The sequence below is a fragment of the Pleurodeles waltl genome, chromosome 10 (genome assembly GCF_031143425.1).
Source record: "Pleurodeles waltl isolate 20211129_DDA chromosome 10, aPleWal1.hap1.20221129, whole genome shotgun sequence".
Taxonomy (NCBI): domain Eukaryota; kingdom Metazoa; phylum Chordata; class Amphibia; order Caudata; family Salamandridae; genus Pleurodeles; species Pleurodeles waltl.
This window is the reverse complement of record NC_090449.1, coordinates 838,854,873-838,869,329: the sequence shown is the minus strand read 5'-3', so window position 1 is coordinate 838,869,329 and position 14,457 is coordinate 838,854,873. Positions and strand designations below refer to the sequence as shown.

Genomic DNA, 14,457 nt, shown 5'->3' with positions numbered 1-14,457 from the left:
ATCTCCTAAATATCCTACAATCCCCTCTATGTAGCCCTTACATCTTACACTCTCATCCATGTGTATGTGCTGCATACCTTCCTTGACAGGGAAATTATTGTGTCTTTTTTTTATAGTGAAAAGCTTTTCAAAGTTCCAACTTTTCAAACTTCAAGCTTCCAACTGAGGTAAAGCAAAGGCACCATAAGTTTATAAGTTTAAGCTTTATCTAACACACACAATGGCCCCCCATAGACAAATATGCACAGCTCCAGAACTCAACGTCTGGCAAAAAAAAAGGGATAAACAAGACACACACTAACACAAACAGGTGAGGGCAAGTAACGTTAACAGGGTGATGTCAAGAAGGATTGCATCAGCGGCCCCTTTGCCATATCAGCCCCACAATAAATGTTTACTAGCAAATATCTGCCAATTGGTCAGCACATACTATGCATTTAATCATAATGAGATACTGAAGGCGCTGGCCATAGTGGGGTTCAAGTCTCCTGTGTAATGTCTACATTTGCTAAGGAATCCCATCATTAAGCTCCATGCAAAGGTTGCCCTGCATTGCTCATCATAATTACCTATTTGAGAACATCTACATAAATGCTGAAGTCTACTCCACAGCATTTAAACTCTTCTGTGCTGGGGACGTAATGGTTACGTCCACCGGCACAATGCTCCTGTGCCAAGGTCGTAACCATTATGTCCTGGCACATGAGCTCGGAGAGAGCGCTAGCTTCCCTCCCACTCCCCCAAGGCAGGGATGGAAGGGGAAGCTCTTCCAACCCCGATCCCCCCGACCCCTCCCCCCAGTGACATCTGATGACGTCGGCGCATGATCACGCGCTGACCTCATCAGAGGCCACCTCCCAGCATCCAGCGCATTTCTCTTCCGATCATGTGATGGGGGCCTGAGAGGCTTCAAAGGCAAGGATGGGAATTTCCTTCCCTCTGAAGTCTCTCAGAGCATTTCAGAAGCCAGGTCGTGAAGAAATCTGGCTGCTGAAATGCCCACTAGACACCAGGGATTTTTTTGTAAACGGAACTTGGCATAAGGGGAGCGACCCCTTGGGCAAGGGTCACTCCCGGGGGGGAATTTGTTTTCAAGGACTTTTCTGCACCCAGCCCCCAGCCCTCATCCTCCCCACCCCCCTGGGGCAGATCGGCCTATTGTTATTAGGCCAATCTGCCCCCGGTGGGCGGGCAGAAACTTCTAGGCACTAGGGATCTTTTTTGGGGGGGGTGAGGGGGTTTCTTCATTTTTTAGAGGTGGGGAGCGACCTCTTAGGCAAAGGTCGCTCCTCTTATATTTAGGCCATTTCTGCCCCCCCTTGAGGGCAGATCAGCCTATTCTTATGAGGTGAATCTGCCCCCAAGGGGGGGGCACATACCACTAGACACTAGGGAGTTTTTTTAAAGCAAATTTCACACAAAGGGAGAGACCCCTTAAAATAAATTTGTCTATTTTTTTTTTATTTATTTTTTTAAAGAGGTGGGGAGCGACCCCTTAGACAAGGGTCGCTCCCCTGGGGGGCAAATTGTATTTAGGCCATTTCTGCCCCACTTGGGGGCAGATCAAGCTATTTTTATTGGGGCGATCTGCCCCCCAAAGGGAGCAGAGACCACTAGACACCAGGGATCTTCATTTGTTTGTGTCAATTTCACGCAAGCGGAGCGACCCCTTAGGCAAGGGTCGTTCCCCTGGGGGAGGGGCAATTTTATTTTAGACCATTACTACAGCCTATTTTTATTAGGCCAATCTGCCACAATGGGGGGCAGAAACCACTTAGGCACCAGGGATTGGTGTGTGTGTGTATGTATGTGCTTTGTTGGTGGGGGCAGCCCCTTGGTCAAGGTTTGCTCCCCATGGGGGCACATTACTGTTGGCCAGATTGGTCTATTTTTGGAAGGCCCATCTGCCTCCAAGGGGGGCAGAAAGCCCGCTATAGACCAGGGAAGATTTTTTTTCTCCAAAATAAGTGGGTGGGGTATGGCCATACCCCCCACCTCAAATAAATGGGGCCAAAGTTGTTCTGCCCACCAGTGGGCAGATGGGGCAAAAAGTCTATTAGATGCCATGAATTTTAAAAAAAAAAAAAAAAAAAAAAAAAATGTGGGGTGGTGGCTACTAACCAGTATGGGCCTGGTTATGCCCCCAACCCAACTGAAGTCGGTAACAGTCTTTCAGCTCTCCCCCCACACACTAAAACATCTTATACCACGGCAAACAAGAGGATATTTGATTATTGTGGGTTTTGGTTTTACATTTGGGCCATGAGAGCTTGGCTAACTCTCAAAATCGTCCCCCTTGGAATGGTGAGGACTGCACTTTATGGACTTTGGGATGCTGCCATGTAGAAAAATCAACAAGCCCTAGACACATCTGAAAACCAAACACCTGGTTTATTCCAGGGTGGTGTGCTTCACACGCACCCTGCACCATTTTCATATCCACAATGCCCTGCAAACCTCCAACTTTGCAGGAAATCACACATTTTCCCACATTTTTGTGATGGAACCTTCAGAAATTTGCAGGAATCCACAACATTCCTACCACCCAGCATTGTCTCATCTATACCGATAAACATTCGGCAGCACCTGTCAACTTGAAAATGTGTTTTTTCAAACTGCCCTTTTGGACCCACTTTGTTTCCCCCTCAAATTCGACATGTTTTTGGCTCTTCCCCGTCACATGCACTTGGCCCACCTACATATGTGAGGTCTCATTTTTACCGGGAGATTGAGGGGAACGTTGGGTGGTAGGAAATTTGTCCTGGTGCGGTGATCCCACACAGCAATGTAGGAAACTGGGTTTTTTTAGCTAAATTTTAGGTTTACTGAGGATTCTGGGTAGGACAACATTGGAGGTTCCAGGCAAGTCACACACCCCTGGACCCCCCTGGGTGGCTAGTTTTCTGAAATATCTGGGTTTGGTAGGTTTCCCTATATGGCTGCTGAGCCCAAGACCAAAAACGCAGGTGCCCCCCGTAACCCCCACCCCCGCAAAAACAGTTAGTTTTGAGTTTGATAATTTTGATGTGTCCACATAGTGTTTTGGGGCATTTCCTGTTGCGGGCACTAGGCCTACCCACTAAAGTGAGGTACCATTTGTATCGGGAGACTTGGGGGAAATTTGTGGCGCCTCTCAAATTTCTAGAACTTTCTGTCACCGAAATGAGAGGAAAAAATGTTTTTTGGGCCAAATTTTGAGGTCTGCAAAGGATACTGGGTAACAGAACCTGGTCAGAGCCCACAAGTCACCCCATCTTGGATTTCCCTGGTCTTGTTTTAAAAAGTGCGCAGGTTTGCTAAGTTTCCCTAGGTGCCAACTAAGCTAGAGGCCAAAATCTACAGCTAGTGCACTTTGCAAAAAACATGTCCGATTTCAATGTAAAAATGTGATGTGTCCATGTTGTATTTCCTGTCGCGAGCATTAGGCCTACACACGCAAGCGAGGTACCATTTTTAATCAGGAGACTTGGGGGAACACAGAATAGCAAAACAAGTGTTATTGCCCCTTGTCTTTCTCTACATTTTTCCCTTCCAAATGTAAGACAATGTGCAAAAAAGACATCTATTTGAGAAATGCCCTGTAATTCACATGCTAGTGTGGGCACTCCGGAATTCCGAGATGTGCAAATAACCACTGCTTCTCAACACCTTATCTTGTGCCTATTTTGGCAAGACAAAGGTTTTCTTGATACCTATTTTTCACTCTTTATATTTCAGCAAATGAGTTGCTGTATACGTGGTATAGAATGAAAACCTATTGCAAGGTGCAGCTCATTTATTGGCTCGGGTTACCTAGGCTTCTTGATGAACCTACAAGCCCTATATATCCCCACAACCAGAAGAGTTGTAACGGTATATTGCTTTAAAAAATCTGACATTGCAGGAAAAAGTAAAATGTGGAGAAAAATTGCTGGTTTTTTTTCACCTCAATTTCAATGTTCTTTTATTTCAGCTGTTATTGTCTGTAGGACAACATTGTAGGATCTACACAAATTACCTCTTGCTGAATTCAGAATTTTGTCTACTTTTTAGAAATGTTTAGCTTTCTGGGATCCAGCATTGGTTTCACGCCCATTTCTGTGATTAACTGGAAGGAGGTTGAAAGCACGTAAAATAGTAAAAATGGGGTCTGTCCCAGTAAAAGGCCAAAATTGTGTTGAAAAATTGGGTTTTTTAATTCAAATCTGCCTGTTCCTGAAAGCTGCGAAGATGGTGATTTTAGCACCGCAAACCCTTTGTTGATGCCATTTTCAGGGAATAAACTACAATCCTTTGTCTGCAGCCCTTTTTTCCCCATTTAGTTTTTTTTTTAAATGAACTTTTCGCTGTATTTTGGCTAATTTCTTGGTCTCCTTCCGGGGAACCCACAAAGTCTGGGTACCTCTAGAATCCCTAGGATGTTGGAGAAAAAGGATGCAAACTTGGCATGGGTAGCTTATGTGGAGAAACAGTTATGAGGGCCTAAGCGCGAACTGCACCAAATAGCAAAAAAGGCTCGGCACAGGAGGGGAAAAGGCCTGGCAGCGAAAAGGGTTAAGGAGGACACACCAGAGGTTGCAGACAATATAACACAGGACTAAATGCACCATAAAAGGTGTGGGGTGTTTCTTTATTACCACTTAATCCCTGGGCTCAATTAAAAAAAAAACAAAAAAACACCTCTCCCAAAGTTTGTGGACTTTTGAAATTATTTTCAAAAATACAAATATTCCTGTAGACATTCTTTTAATATATTCCCCCTGTGGCTACTTCTAAGAGTGGAGGAGATATACAAGAAATTTCACCCCCACACTTGCTCAAAGTTAGGGGTAATTTTCACCATCCCACCTCACTGGTTCAAAGGGGGGTGGGGTGCAAATTAACCCCTCAACCCCACCTCCCAAAAAGTGCAGTGCAATTTGTTTATTATTCTCCTCCCCCCCCACTCCCAAATCATGGTTAGCTCAAGGATACGGGTAGTTTATCACCATCCCACTTCACTTGTCCAAGGGGGGCAATTTCCCCCTCATCCTTGCCTCCCAAAAAGTGTGCTGCTATTTTGTTTTTGTCTCCTGCTCCTCCTGTTAATGTACTCCCTTCCCTTACCCAAAATAAACAGGAGTGGGTACCACCTCAGAACCTACTTCAGGGTGTTTACAATGCTTAAATGGGTGCAAGGTGACCTACTCCTCCGTGGCATACATAGTGCTGCGTAGAAGCAGGTCATATGTCACTGGCCTGGTCACAATACTGCACTGGGTGCAGGAGCATGTGAATTCTAACCTACCGCTCCACTGTATTACACAATGGTAAACTGAGCAAGTTAAACATGACGACGTGAAAGGTGATCCTGTCCTCCGTGAGCTGCAGCACTATGACACCCCAATAACTTTTGAACCATTTGACTGATCTGTACCAAACATAAGACATTCTCTGTAGTCCCGAAAATGTTTTTAACTAAAAACTTTGGTGTAATTTAGACAATGGTGCAAAGGTTATTAAAGGAACCAAAAATCAGATTTCCTACGGAGTGAGCTGTCAACCTTAAATACATAAGTTGAATCACCTTTGAAAGAAATTGGATTATTATTTGGGTGTCAGGGGGTGACTATTCACCTGAACAAATAATCACAACCCTTGTAGGGGTGAATCCCCAAAGTTAATTAGTTAACCTGGGCTCAAGCCCCTGGTAGCTACGGCACATAGTTGACATGCTTAAATTAGGGCAAGGTGTAAATTATTTATGTAGTGCCAAAACAATACTAAAACAGTGATAAAGTCAAAATGAAAAACAGTAAAAATCCCAAACCAAATTCACAAAAAGAGTAAAATTAGAAAACAAAATGACACCAAAATCCAATAAAGGGAAGTAGAGATATTTATTTGTAAATGTTTTAAGTAGGACCAGCGACAAGAAGCACAAAGTGCCAAGACGAGTCAATGGTTGCAGTAGACTACACCTAACTGGAATTTGAGGCTAGCCGGAAAGAAGCATGGGTCGGATATACCAAACAAATTTGTTCTGGTCAAATATTTTTCCTTCTGGCTTTAGTCTTTTAATGCACTACAACAGCAAACTTCAAAAGCACCCCAGGACCTCCTGAGAGGCACCTAGAGACTCACAAGGTGTCAGCAGAGGCCAAGAGCAGGGACAAGTCCAGATCCAGAAGTCAACTGCTAAATGGGCAGTTGTAGCAAATGCCTCACATAGCTTGTTGTGTCCCTGTAGCCTGAAGAGGAGGTCAACCTTGTGACCCTTGGGGTTCACTTCTTTGTTCTGGGTGAAAAAGGAGCATCTCCAGTCCTTCAGGGCTCCATCAAGGTCACAGACGTCCCCTTCTGTTATTCCTCATGCACAGAATGTATTCTGAAGTGGATGCTTAGAAGTGCCACATTTTTGCCTGGCACAGGCTAGTTAGCAACACTAGGGTTTTTGGGTGACCACATAGTAGATACACAAGAATTGTATTGCCATCCTGCTTCCCTTTCTTTCAAGTGCACCCCTGTGTTCTATGTACAACCCAGAGACAAATGCCTGGTAGGACAAAGCAGAGTTCATCAACAACCAGACAGTGGCTATACAAGAATTGTCCTGCCATTCTATCCTCTGTCTTTCAAGTGTGCCCCAACGTGCTATATGCAAACCCAGAAGTCTTGTCAAGCAGAGATTTGACACTGTAATGTCACAAAGGATGCGCTCACAGTCGCCACACATTGCATAGTCGGTGAAGTTCTGAGTGGTCCTCGCTGCCCATTTAGGTCAACCTATTATTTGCTTCTGGAAAGCATTTCACATCTTTATCACACCTATTCCAAAGTTAATCCCTGGCTGTGAGACATTTGAGAACAAATGCAAATTAGCCTCCAAGAACTTCAGGCAGGGAATCAGAAACTTTCTAAAACAGTGAACAAAAGCTTTTTGGTGCTAGTCACAGTAAGGACATGTTAACATAAAATTTCCACATGTCCTAAATTTAAATACTGTGCACCCTACCTTGTGGGTGACGAGACCAACCAATGGATGACTCATTAATATTTAAAAGGGAGGTTTTAACCTGTCTTTTGACAGGTCGAATAGCAGTGTTTAAACTACCAGAGCCAGGCTACAAAGGAAGGTCTAAAGCCACATTTTACATTGTCATTGTAGTGCCTGGCAGCATAGGTACTGCAGTCCACTTGTGACAGGATCATGCTGTAGCATAAACTAGGGACTTGTATGTAAGTTGAATGTAGCAGTAAGGAGTATACAAATATCATGTTGAAAGGAGGAGAACAGGCACGTTATCACTGGTTAGAAGGTGTAAAGTGCACAGTTTTTTTCAGCCTGCAACAATACAGGGTCAAGCTAAAGGCACAAAAAGATGGGATGTTCAGACACAAAAGGCAGAATTGCTACATCCTCTTTAATCCACTTGCTAGGATGGGGTCTCAGTCATACACTATTGGTGTCAATGTATCCCTGCCCATACTCTATAGGCAGTATTATATTCCACACAATACAGCCCTGTGCACAATACCAGAAACCAAATTCTGCCAAATTTTAAAATTGGAATGACGGTTTTAATAAGTATTATTTTTTTGATTTATAGTAAAGCTATTGGAATAATGTGGCAGGGAAGGGCCAAATTATGCAGCAGGGTTAAATACATTATTCAGCAAGAAAAGTCAAAATTATGAGGCATTATGCAGCACATTTTGTGATTGTTTTACCTCATTTGTTTGTTATTAAACTTGTTAACACTGTCTGAGCAGTAGTTGCACTTTATTAATATCATTTTAACAGCTAGTATTGCAATAAGCTATAGAAAGGTGACCAGTCAACCTTTGCAAAGAGACCTCCACTGCCCAGCAACATGTGTACCTGCGTTTTTCAAAAAATGTAGAACCCTTGAGCTAGAAACAATTTGTTTTGGTAAAATCTTCAGATTATGCGGCAGGTGGCAAATGCAGAAAATCTACAATTATGTGAAAATCTCCGCTGCTGCAAAATCGCAGTGGCCCTGCATATAGTAATTAACTTTCCCAACTACAAACATAGCTCATGCTTACTTTCTCAACAGTTCTTTCACTTACCCTTAGTAGTTGATTATACTTTGGTTAAACACTTTCCCCATTTCTAAACTGAGTCCTGTTAAATCTAACATCAGTCTTAATGCCCCTTGGCACAGAAACCGAACTGTGTGTCAATCAGTATTTGACTCACAATCTGTGTTCGCTGGGTTCAACCTTCTGAAATCTTTTAGCAGAAGGCAAATGCAGCACTGAAAGGCAAGTAGAAAGGTTTTTTTGGAATGCAGCGTATTCTTCAATGGGGTCTTATTCTGAAAGGAACCAGTCTTCACAATACAAAGCAACCACCATACGTTGTGAAGAGGTTAGTGCATATCTAGGTACAGGGCACTGTACTCAAATGATTCATTTTAGAGTCCCTAGTTTCACATAGTAAGTATCTATACAGAACATGGACAAAAAAAAAAAAGGAGGTGTGAGGGTCAGAAAATAGGAACAGTTTTTGATTACCTTAACATGGTCATTGCCCCAACATAAATAAAACAGTCACAGGAGAGAGAAGGAATAAGGGTCCCACAAATGCATGTTGAGGTATTTCAAACTGCAAATACTTATAACCTGATGCATATCCTATTGAGAAAATATCAGAGCAAGAGTTGTATAGGAGAGGTTGCGTACTGTTTTCCTCTCTTTGTCTACTGAAGTGTAAAATGAATAGATTCAATGTAATACTTATCTCTGGCAGTTACCATGTTGCAAAGTGCAAATATCGATTGTAAATTGGGCATATGACACTCAGACCCTCAACAGTCTGAGGAACCGCACCCAATCAATCAGATGATACTTCACCACACCTTAGTTCAGACTTCATGATGATATAAGCATACACACACCACGTGATCATTGTGGCTAATCAGCTACATATCTAAATTTCCATTGGTAAAAATGTTCACCTGGTAAACAACTGCATTGCAGCCGACACTAGTCTACGAGTGCCGCTCAACAAAGCATCAAAATGAATAAACAGTGAAAAAAACAAGATTGAGAGATTTACACGAAGAAATGTTTTGATAAAACCGATGCAAAAGCAGATCTTAAAAAACATCTAAGCTGAATTACTAGAGCAACAAGAAGGAGCAAATGTAAAATTGTTGTAACAGCTCTCACTTACAGGACAAGCCCAATGCATATTCATCAACTCAAACATGCAACACATTTTTCAATATGCTGAATTCAAAACAGTGGAATCTAACGACAGAACAGTGTGGATGTCGTCATCCTTTAGATACATAGGCTGCTACTGCCCTGTTCCTTGTTGTTCATTCTTACAAATAACATTCAGCATTTACTTAACATTGGAACGAAGAAAAATCACAAATACTATTTAACATTTAAAAATAAATTCATTTCACAGTCTTGAATGATCAACAAATGAAGATTTACTAATAAACTTTAAAGAACAAACAAAGGCACATGAATTAATATTCAACATACTTACTGTAAACAACACAAAGAACTTCTGATTTGTCTCTCCAACACAGTTATTAACCCAAGGACAATGATGGTCCATTTTTCGAATACACCGCCTACAAACACTAAAAATAAGGTAAAATATTTTTGTGTTTGTCCCTAATACCATCAATCTTTGCTTAATTTCTCTGCAAAGGTTATTCCAATGCTTTAATTATACTTCTACCTTAAGATCCTATTAATCTTAAATTATGACACATTTGTTTACACTCAAATACAATATTTTGCTTCATGTAAATATGGGTGTGAATGCGTGATCCATTTCAAATTCAAATAAAATAATCAGCACCTACAGCATTATCAAGCATTTAGAAAAGTGATCCCTAAATAGACCATTTTCAAAAAGGACATTGATGAAAAAGAAAACAAAAATAGTCTCTCTGACATTATGTAATCATGCTACAATGTCAAATATTAACAGCACTGCGTTAGCACAGATTAAATCTGTCCATGTTACACATTCATATTACAAAGTGACCAGAATCCCTAAAATGTACAAACTTTACATTTACTTCAAACCAGTGAACACACCACATTAAAAATTCTTAAAACACAGGATTTTTTCAAATGAAGATTGCACTTTTATGCGTTAATTAGTTAGCTAGAAAAAAAGTCCTAGGGTTCAGGTATGTGATGTCTTATGAACAGGTCTTCAATATTTTGACTATGGTGCCATAACTTCAGCCCCAGGTCATGAGCTCTCAGGTCCCGAACTACCCAGCCCTCAAGTCAGCCACTCAGAGACTCAATATGTTGTTAACACACTTTTTCTGCATTTAATGGTCAGGTGCCTTGATCCTTTCCACATGCTATCTTGTGATCGAAGTAGGACACAGCCCACACATCTAAAAGGAATTTCATTCTTGGTGTGGTAGGAAATGGGTTCTGCCTATGCCGTGGCATTGTGGAACTTGCACTTACTTCTGTGAAAGGTGTGCCAAACACAAGGGACTGAGAGAAGAACCACATTGTGGGCATCTAGACCTGCTGGAAACATGACACCCTCAGTTGACACATTCAACAGAGTACAGGTGTCAAGGGGGATGATAGATGATTACTGGTACACTTATCAGAATGCATCAGCAGCTCTTCGAGATAAAGAAGGGTAGCACGACTATGTAAACTGCCACTCAGGTTACAGGACGCCTGCTGTATCTCGCTCTACAGCAGAATATCTGCACCTCCACTACTTGCATAAAAAAAAATAGTTTTGCTTCTTCTGAATGCAGTTTAGGATGCTTTGGACTACAACATTATAAGATTGATGAAACAGCCTAAATCTGTCCACACAAAAATGTAAAATATATGCAACATCTGCTTGCAACAAAATTGTTCTACTTTGCATGGCAGAAGCTTCTTGAGCATATGTTTGTGTGGAGGTTTGTTCAGCTAGTGAAGGTCAGGCCAGTTTGGGTTCAGGGTAATGAACAAAATTACAATCTGGAAGATCAGTCACTCTAGCGGCACAGTGCCTCACATTGGACAAATGGCAGATGTGCATGGGGGGAGTGTTCTTGCAGTGCTAAATTAAATGGGTTGAAAGGGCATACTAGTCAAGACAAAGCTACTATTCTCGATCGGGAAATCTTGTCACAACAGATATAGAAGTTACATAATGAAGGCAAGAATGTATCTGTCTATCACCTCTTCCCTTAGTTCCTAAAAACAGCTAATACATTGCAAAACATACACATCAAACTTTTGAAGGAGATGATGATATTGGTGTGGGATTTCTCGATGGATGGAACATGCACCTAAATGAAGGCATCCTAGCCGGTGGACACAAAAAGCTACATTGTGTGTCCTCATTGAGTCCTATGGACTAAGAGATGTCTGGAAGGAGTTACACCCAGCAAAGCAGGCATGAGTCGTTTTGGTAGTGTGCAACTTTTTCTGCAATCTGGATGTCTACTTTGTGCCAAGCACTCTTGCCCATGAATTGTCTCATGTTTTGATCTTGCTGAAGGCTTGTTTGACCACTTACCAACAAATCTCCTTACTGAACACACTACAAAAGTAGGCAAGTATGGCATTTAAAAGTAAGGGGCATTATCAGTCAATACGCTGATAGATTACTAGAAGGTGGAAGCAGTTCAAGATGAGCACTATCGGTACACTTGAAAATACCTTATTTGAACTAGTGTTTGTGAGACAAGTGAGAATCGTGCAATAACTATTTGCAAACAAGCTTAATTTAAATAAGATGGGGTCGGTAATATGTGAGTGACCATGCAGGGTTACCCCTCTAAATGGATAGTTAACAGTGCAGGCCAATGAATATTTCTCACCTCCCATCAGCCAGCAATCATGTTACCAGCGGATTATGCTTTAGGAAAGATTAGACCATTTTAAAATAAAAGCATATCGAAACTGAGGCTTGCTCAACAGTCCTCAGTCTCCAAGAGTAGATCAATTTGGAGGTACACTACAGGCAGACACCAATCCTTCTGTAATGCTGCACTGCATCAACAATCATTCACTGGGTATATCACAGCATAACATTTAGCACTGTGTGTGTTTTGTGTACAGTAGATTTAGAACATGAACCACTAGCAGTGCATTGTTCCTTAAAGGCAGATAAAATTACTCTTTCTTATACCTTGTTACCTTTACAAGTCAGTAAAGATAAGTTAGTCAGTCATTTCCAAGCATGGTGAAGATGACAACTCAAGGTACAGTTGCACGAAATAACCTGTTTCCAAAGAAAATCAGTCAGTGAATCTTGTTCACAGAAAAAAAAGTATGTAACCTGGAACTAGAGATAACATTTGATCACTACATCTAATGTTCATCCCTATCATGGCATACATTTATTGAACAGAAAATCAGTAGCTAACCTAGATCTTCAAGCTGGTGGAAAAAAGGTATGATGAATTGAAAACAGAAGTAGTAAAGACTGTCACAATGTAGTTTTGCTAAAACATTTAAACAAATGAAGGTACCTACCTACAGTGATGAGCTCTGTCTGGTTTAATGCTGCAGCATTTTGGACATTTGTAAACCACCTGGCCTGGCTTTAACTGCAAACTCTCAATGAATTCTTTCGTAGCATTTCCTTTGGGTACCGCCCCCTAAAAATCAAAGTACATGGAGGAAAAGCATAAAAGGTACTAAGATGTAGCTGCAGTTGATTAAACAAACTTGGTAGATAATTTGATGTGCTGACAAAACAAGGTCACAAAATAATATGAGAAGAAAACATGCACAGATGCAAATGGAGAAGAGGAAAATGTGGAATGACAAGTCTACTGAAAAAGCTTCCCTAGTGCAGTTTTTATTGGGGACCAGGATGAAATGTCTTAGCATGCTCCACTGCAATACTGTTAAACCCCGGTCATGTAATCCATATCTGGAAACCTTCTTGGATGAGTTCCTGGTAAAAAGGGCTACAAATTTAAGTGCTCACCTATTTCCCTCAAAAGACCACAAAGAACACATCCATTTCTGTCTGAGAATGAGATATGTTGCTCTCATGTTGACCATCTGAATCTGCCTCTATTGTTGTCAACCTTTAAGTCATATGACAGAAGAGCTAACCTGACTTCTTTTAGGGTCATGATGATCATTTTAAACTAATTAATCTTTTACTAACCATTTTCTTTGCACCACTCCTGAAGTTTGTGTTCCCCCACCCGTTAACAACATTTTGGTTATTATGTTAAAGTTTAGAAGTGGATGAAAGCACGGCATACCATCTTCTCATGAATGTTCCAATTTAACCACTATGACGATTTTGTTTCACACTACAAGAACTGAACTGTCTCCTATTTGTATTGTTGTGAAATCCAATAGTTGTTAGGGTCATCTTATATTGGCTTCATCCAGAAGGAAGGAATGTGGACTAAGAAATATGCAGGATGTAATTGCTGAATGATACAGCTTTCTTTTCTGATGAAAGGGTAATCATCTTCCCCAACTGTACTTCTGCTGCCACCAAACATGCATTGTTGTGACTGGTGCCATCCATCAATGCTAACTAAAGTTCACAGTAATGTACAAAAGGCCCAAAATCACCTTCATCAAAAGCTGCTCTGGCTAGTTGCTCACGTAGATACCAATTAACATTAATAACATCCCTTTTGAGATGTGGTTCAACTATCACTAGGCATTTGGTGAAAAATCTGTGGAATTACTTGATTTCAAAGTGTACTATATTAAACATCAAGCAATTCCCTACTGCAACAAAGTTGAGATGTTTATTGTGGTGTTGATGCATTACAACGCGTTTGTATTCATCTTTGAGGGAAATAGACATGAAAATGAATTATTTTCTTACAGTCGTTGTAAAATAAGTGTTTTCCCTTTCCAAAAGTGGTCTGAAAAAGGATGGAAAACTTCATAGAGAATACTGGGTTTATCTTTCCAAGTTTATTTATTGAAAAGTCATGACTCTAAAAACAGTGAAGTCGGAGAAACGATTATCAAGTTTCCAACTGGTACAAGTACAAAATAGTGCTTTATTCCATAGTCAAAAAATATGTAAAGTTGTACTTTTTATGCTCTGCAGGGATTTTGATGGCACAAATCTCAACTCCGATTCTAAAGGACCAACTGTTAAAAGTAGAGAAGCCTTATATCACACATATCATGCAGGAAACCATGGCGTTATTAAAACCATGATTCCTATGACTTCCATATCATACAGCCTACAACACACAATGTATCCCGGGATCCTCTTATTGCCCAGGATCAAAGCAACATGTATGGAACTGTAATAACACACAGAAGTCACTTCATCCATAGACCAAGGACCAGTCCACCTTTTTTGAGCTATCCTAACAGCCAGTGCTACAAGTAATGCAGAGAGAACTCTTCAGCACACCTTCACACCAGGTGGTCACCATCTCATTGCCAATGAAAAGGAACAAGCAACTGGGGTTCCCTGGTTCAAAAGGAACCTTCAGTCATTCTTTTAACTAATAATAAAACCAAGGTGCC

General features: G+C 41.1%; 1 protein-coding gene across 3 annotated transcripts in view; it reads right to left on the bottom strand.

Annotated features, from left to right (window-relative positions):
- ZDHHC3 (zinc finger DHHC-type palmitoyltransferase 3) overlaps positions 1–14,457 on the bottom strand; it is a 76,997-nt gene that overhangs the window by 47,167 nt on the left and 15,373 nt on the right. For all 3 annotated transcript variants that reach the window (XM_069211516.1, XM_069211515.1, XM_069211513.1), the window contains exons 3-4: positions 12,466–12,590; positions 9,488–9,584 (exon numbers count right to left, since the gene is read on the bottom strand). In XM_069211516.1, the coding sequence (XP_069067617.1) occupies positions 9,488–9,584; positions 12,466–12,590 (222 nt within the window). The remainder of the gene's footprint in view (positions 1–9,487; positions 9,585–12,465; positions 12,591–14,457) is intronic.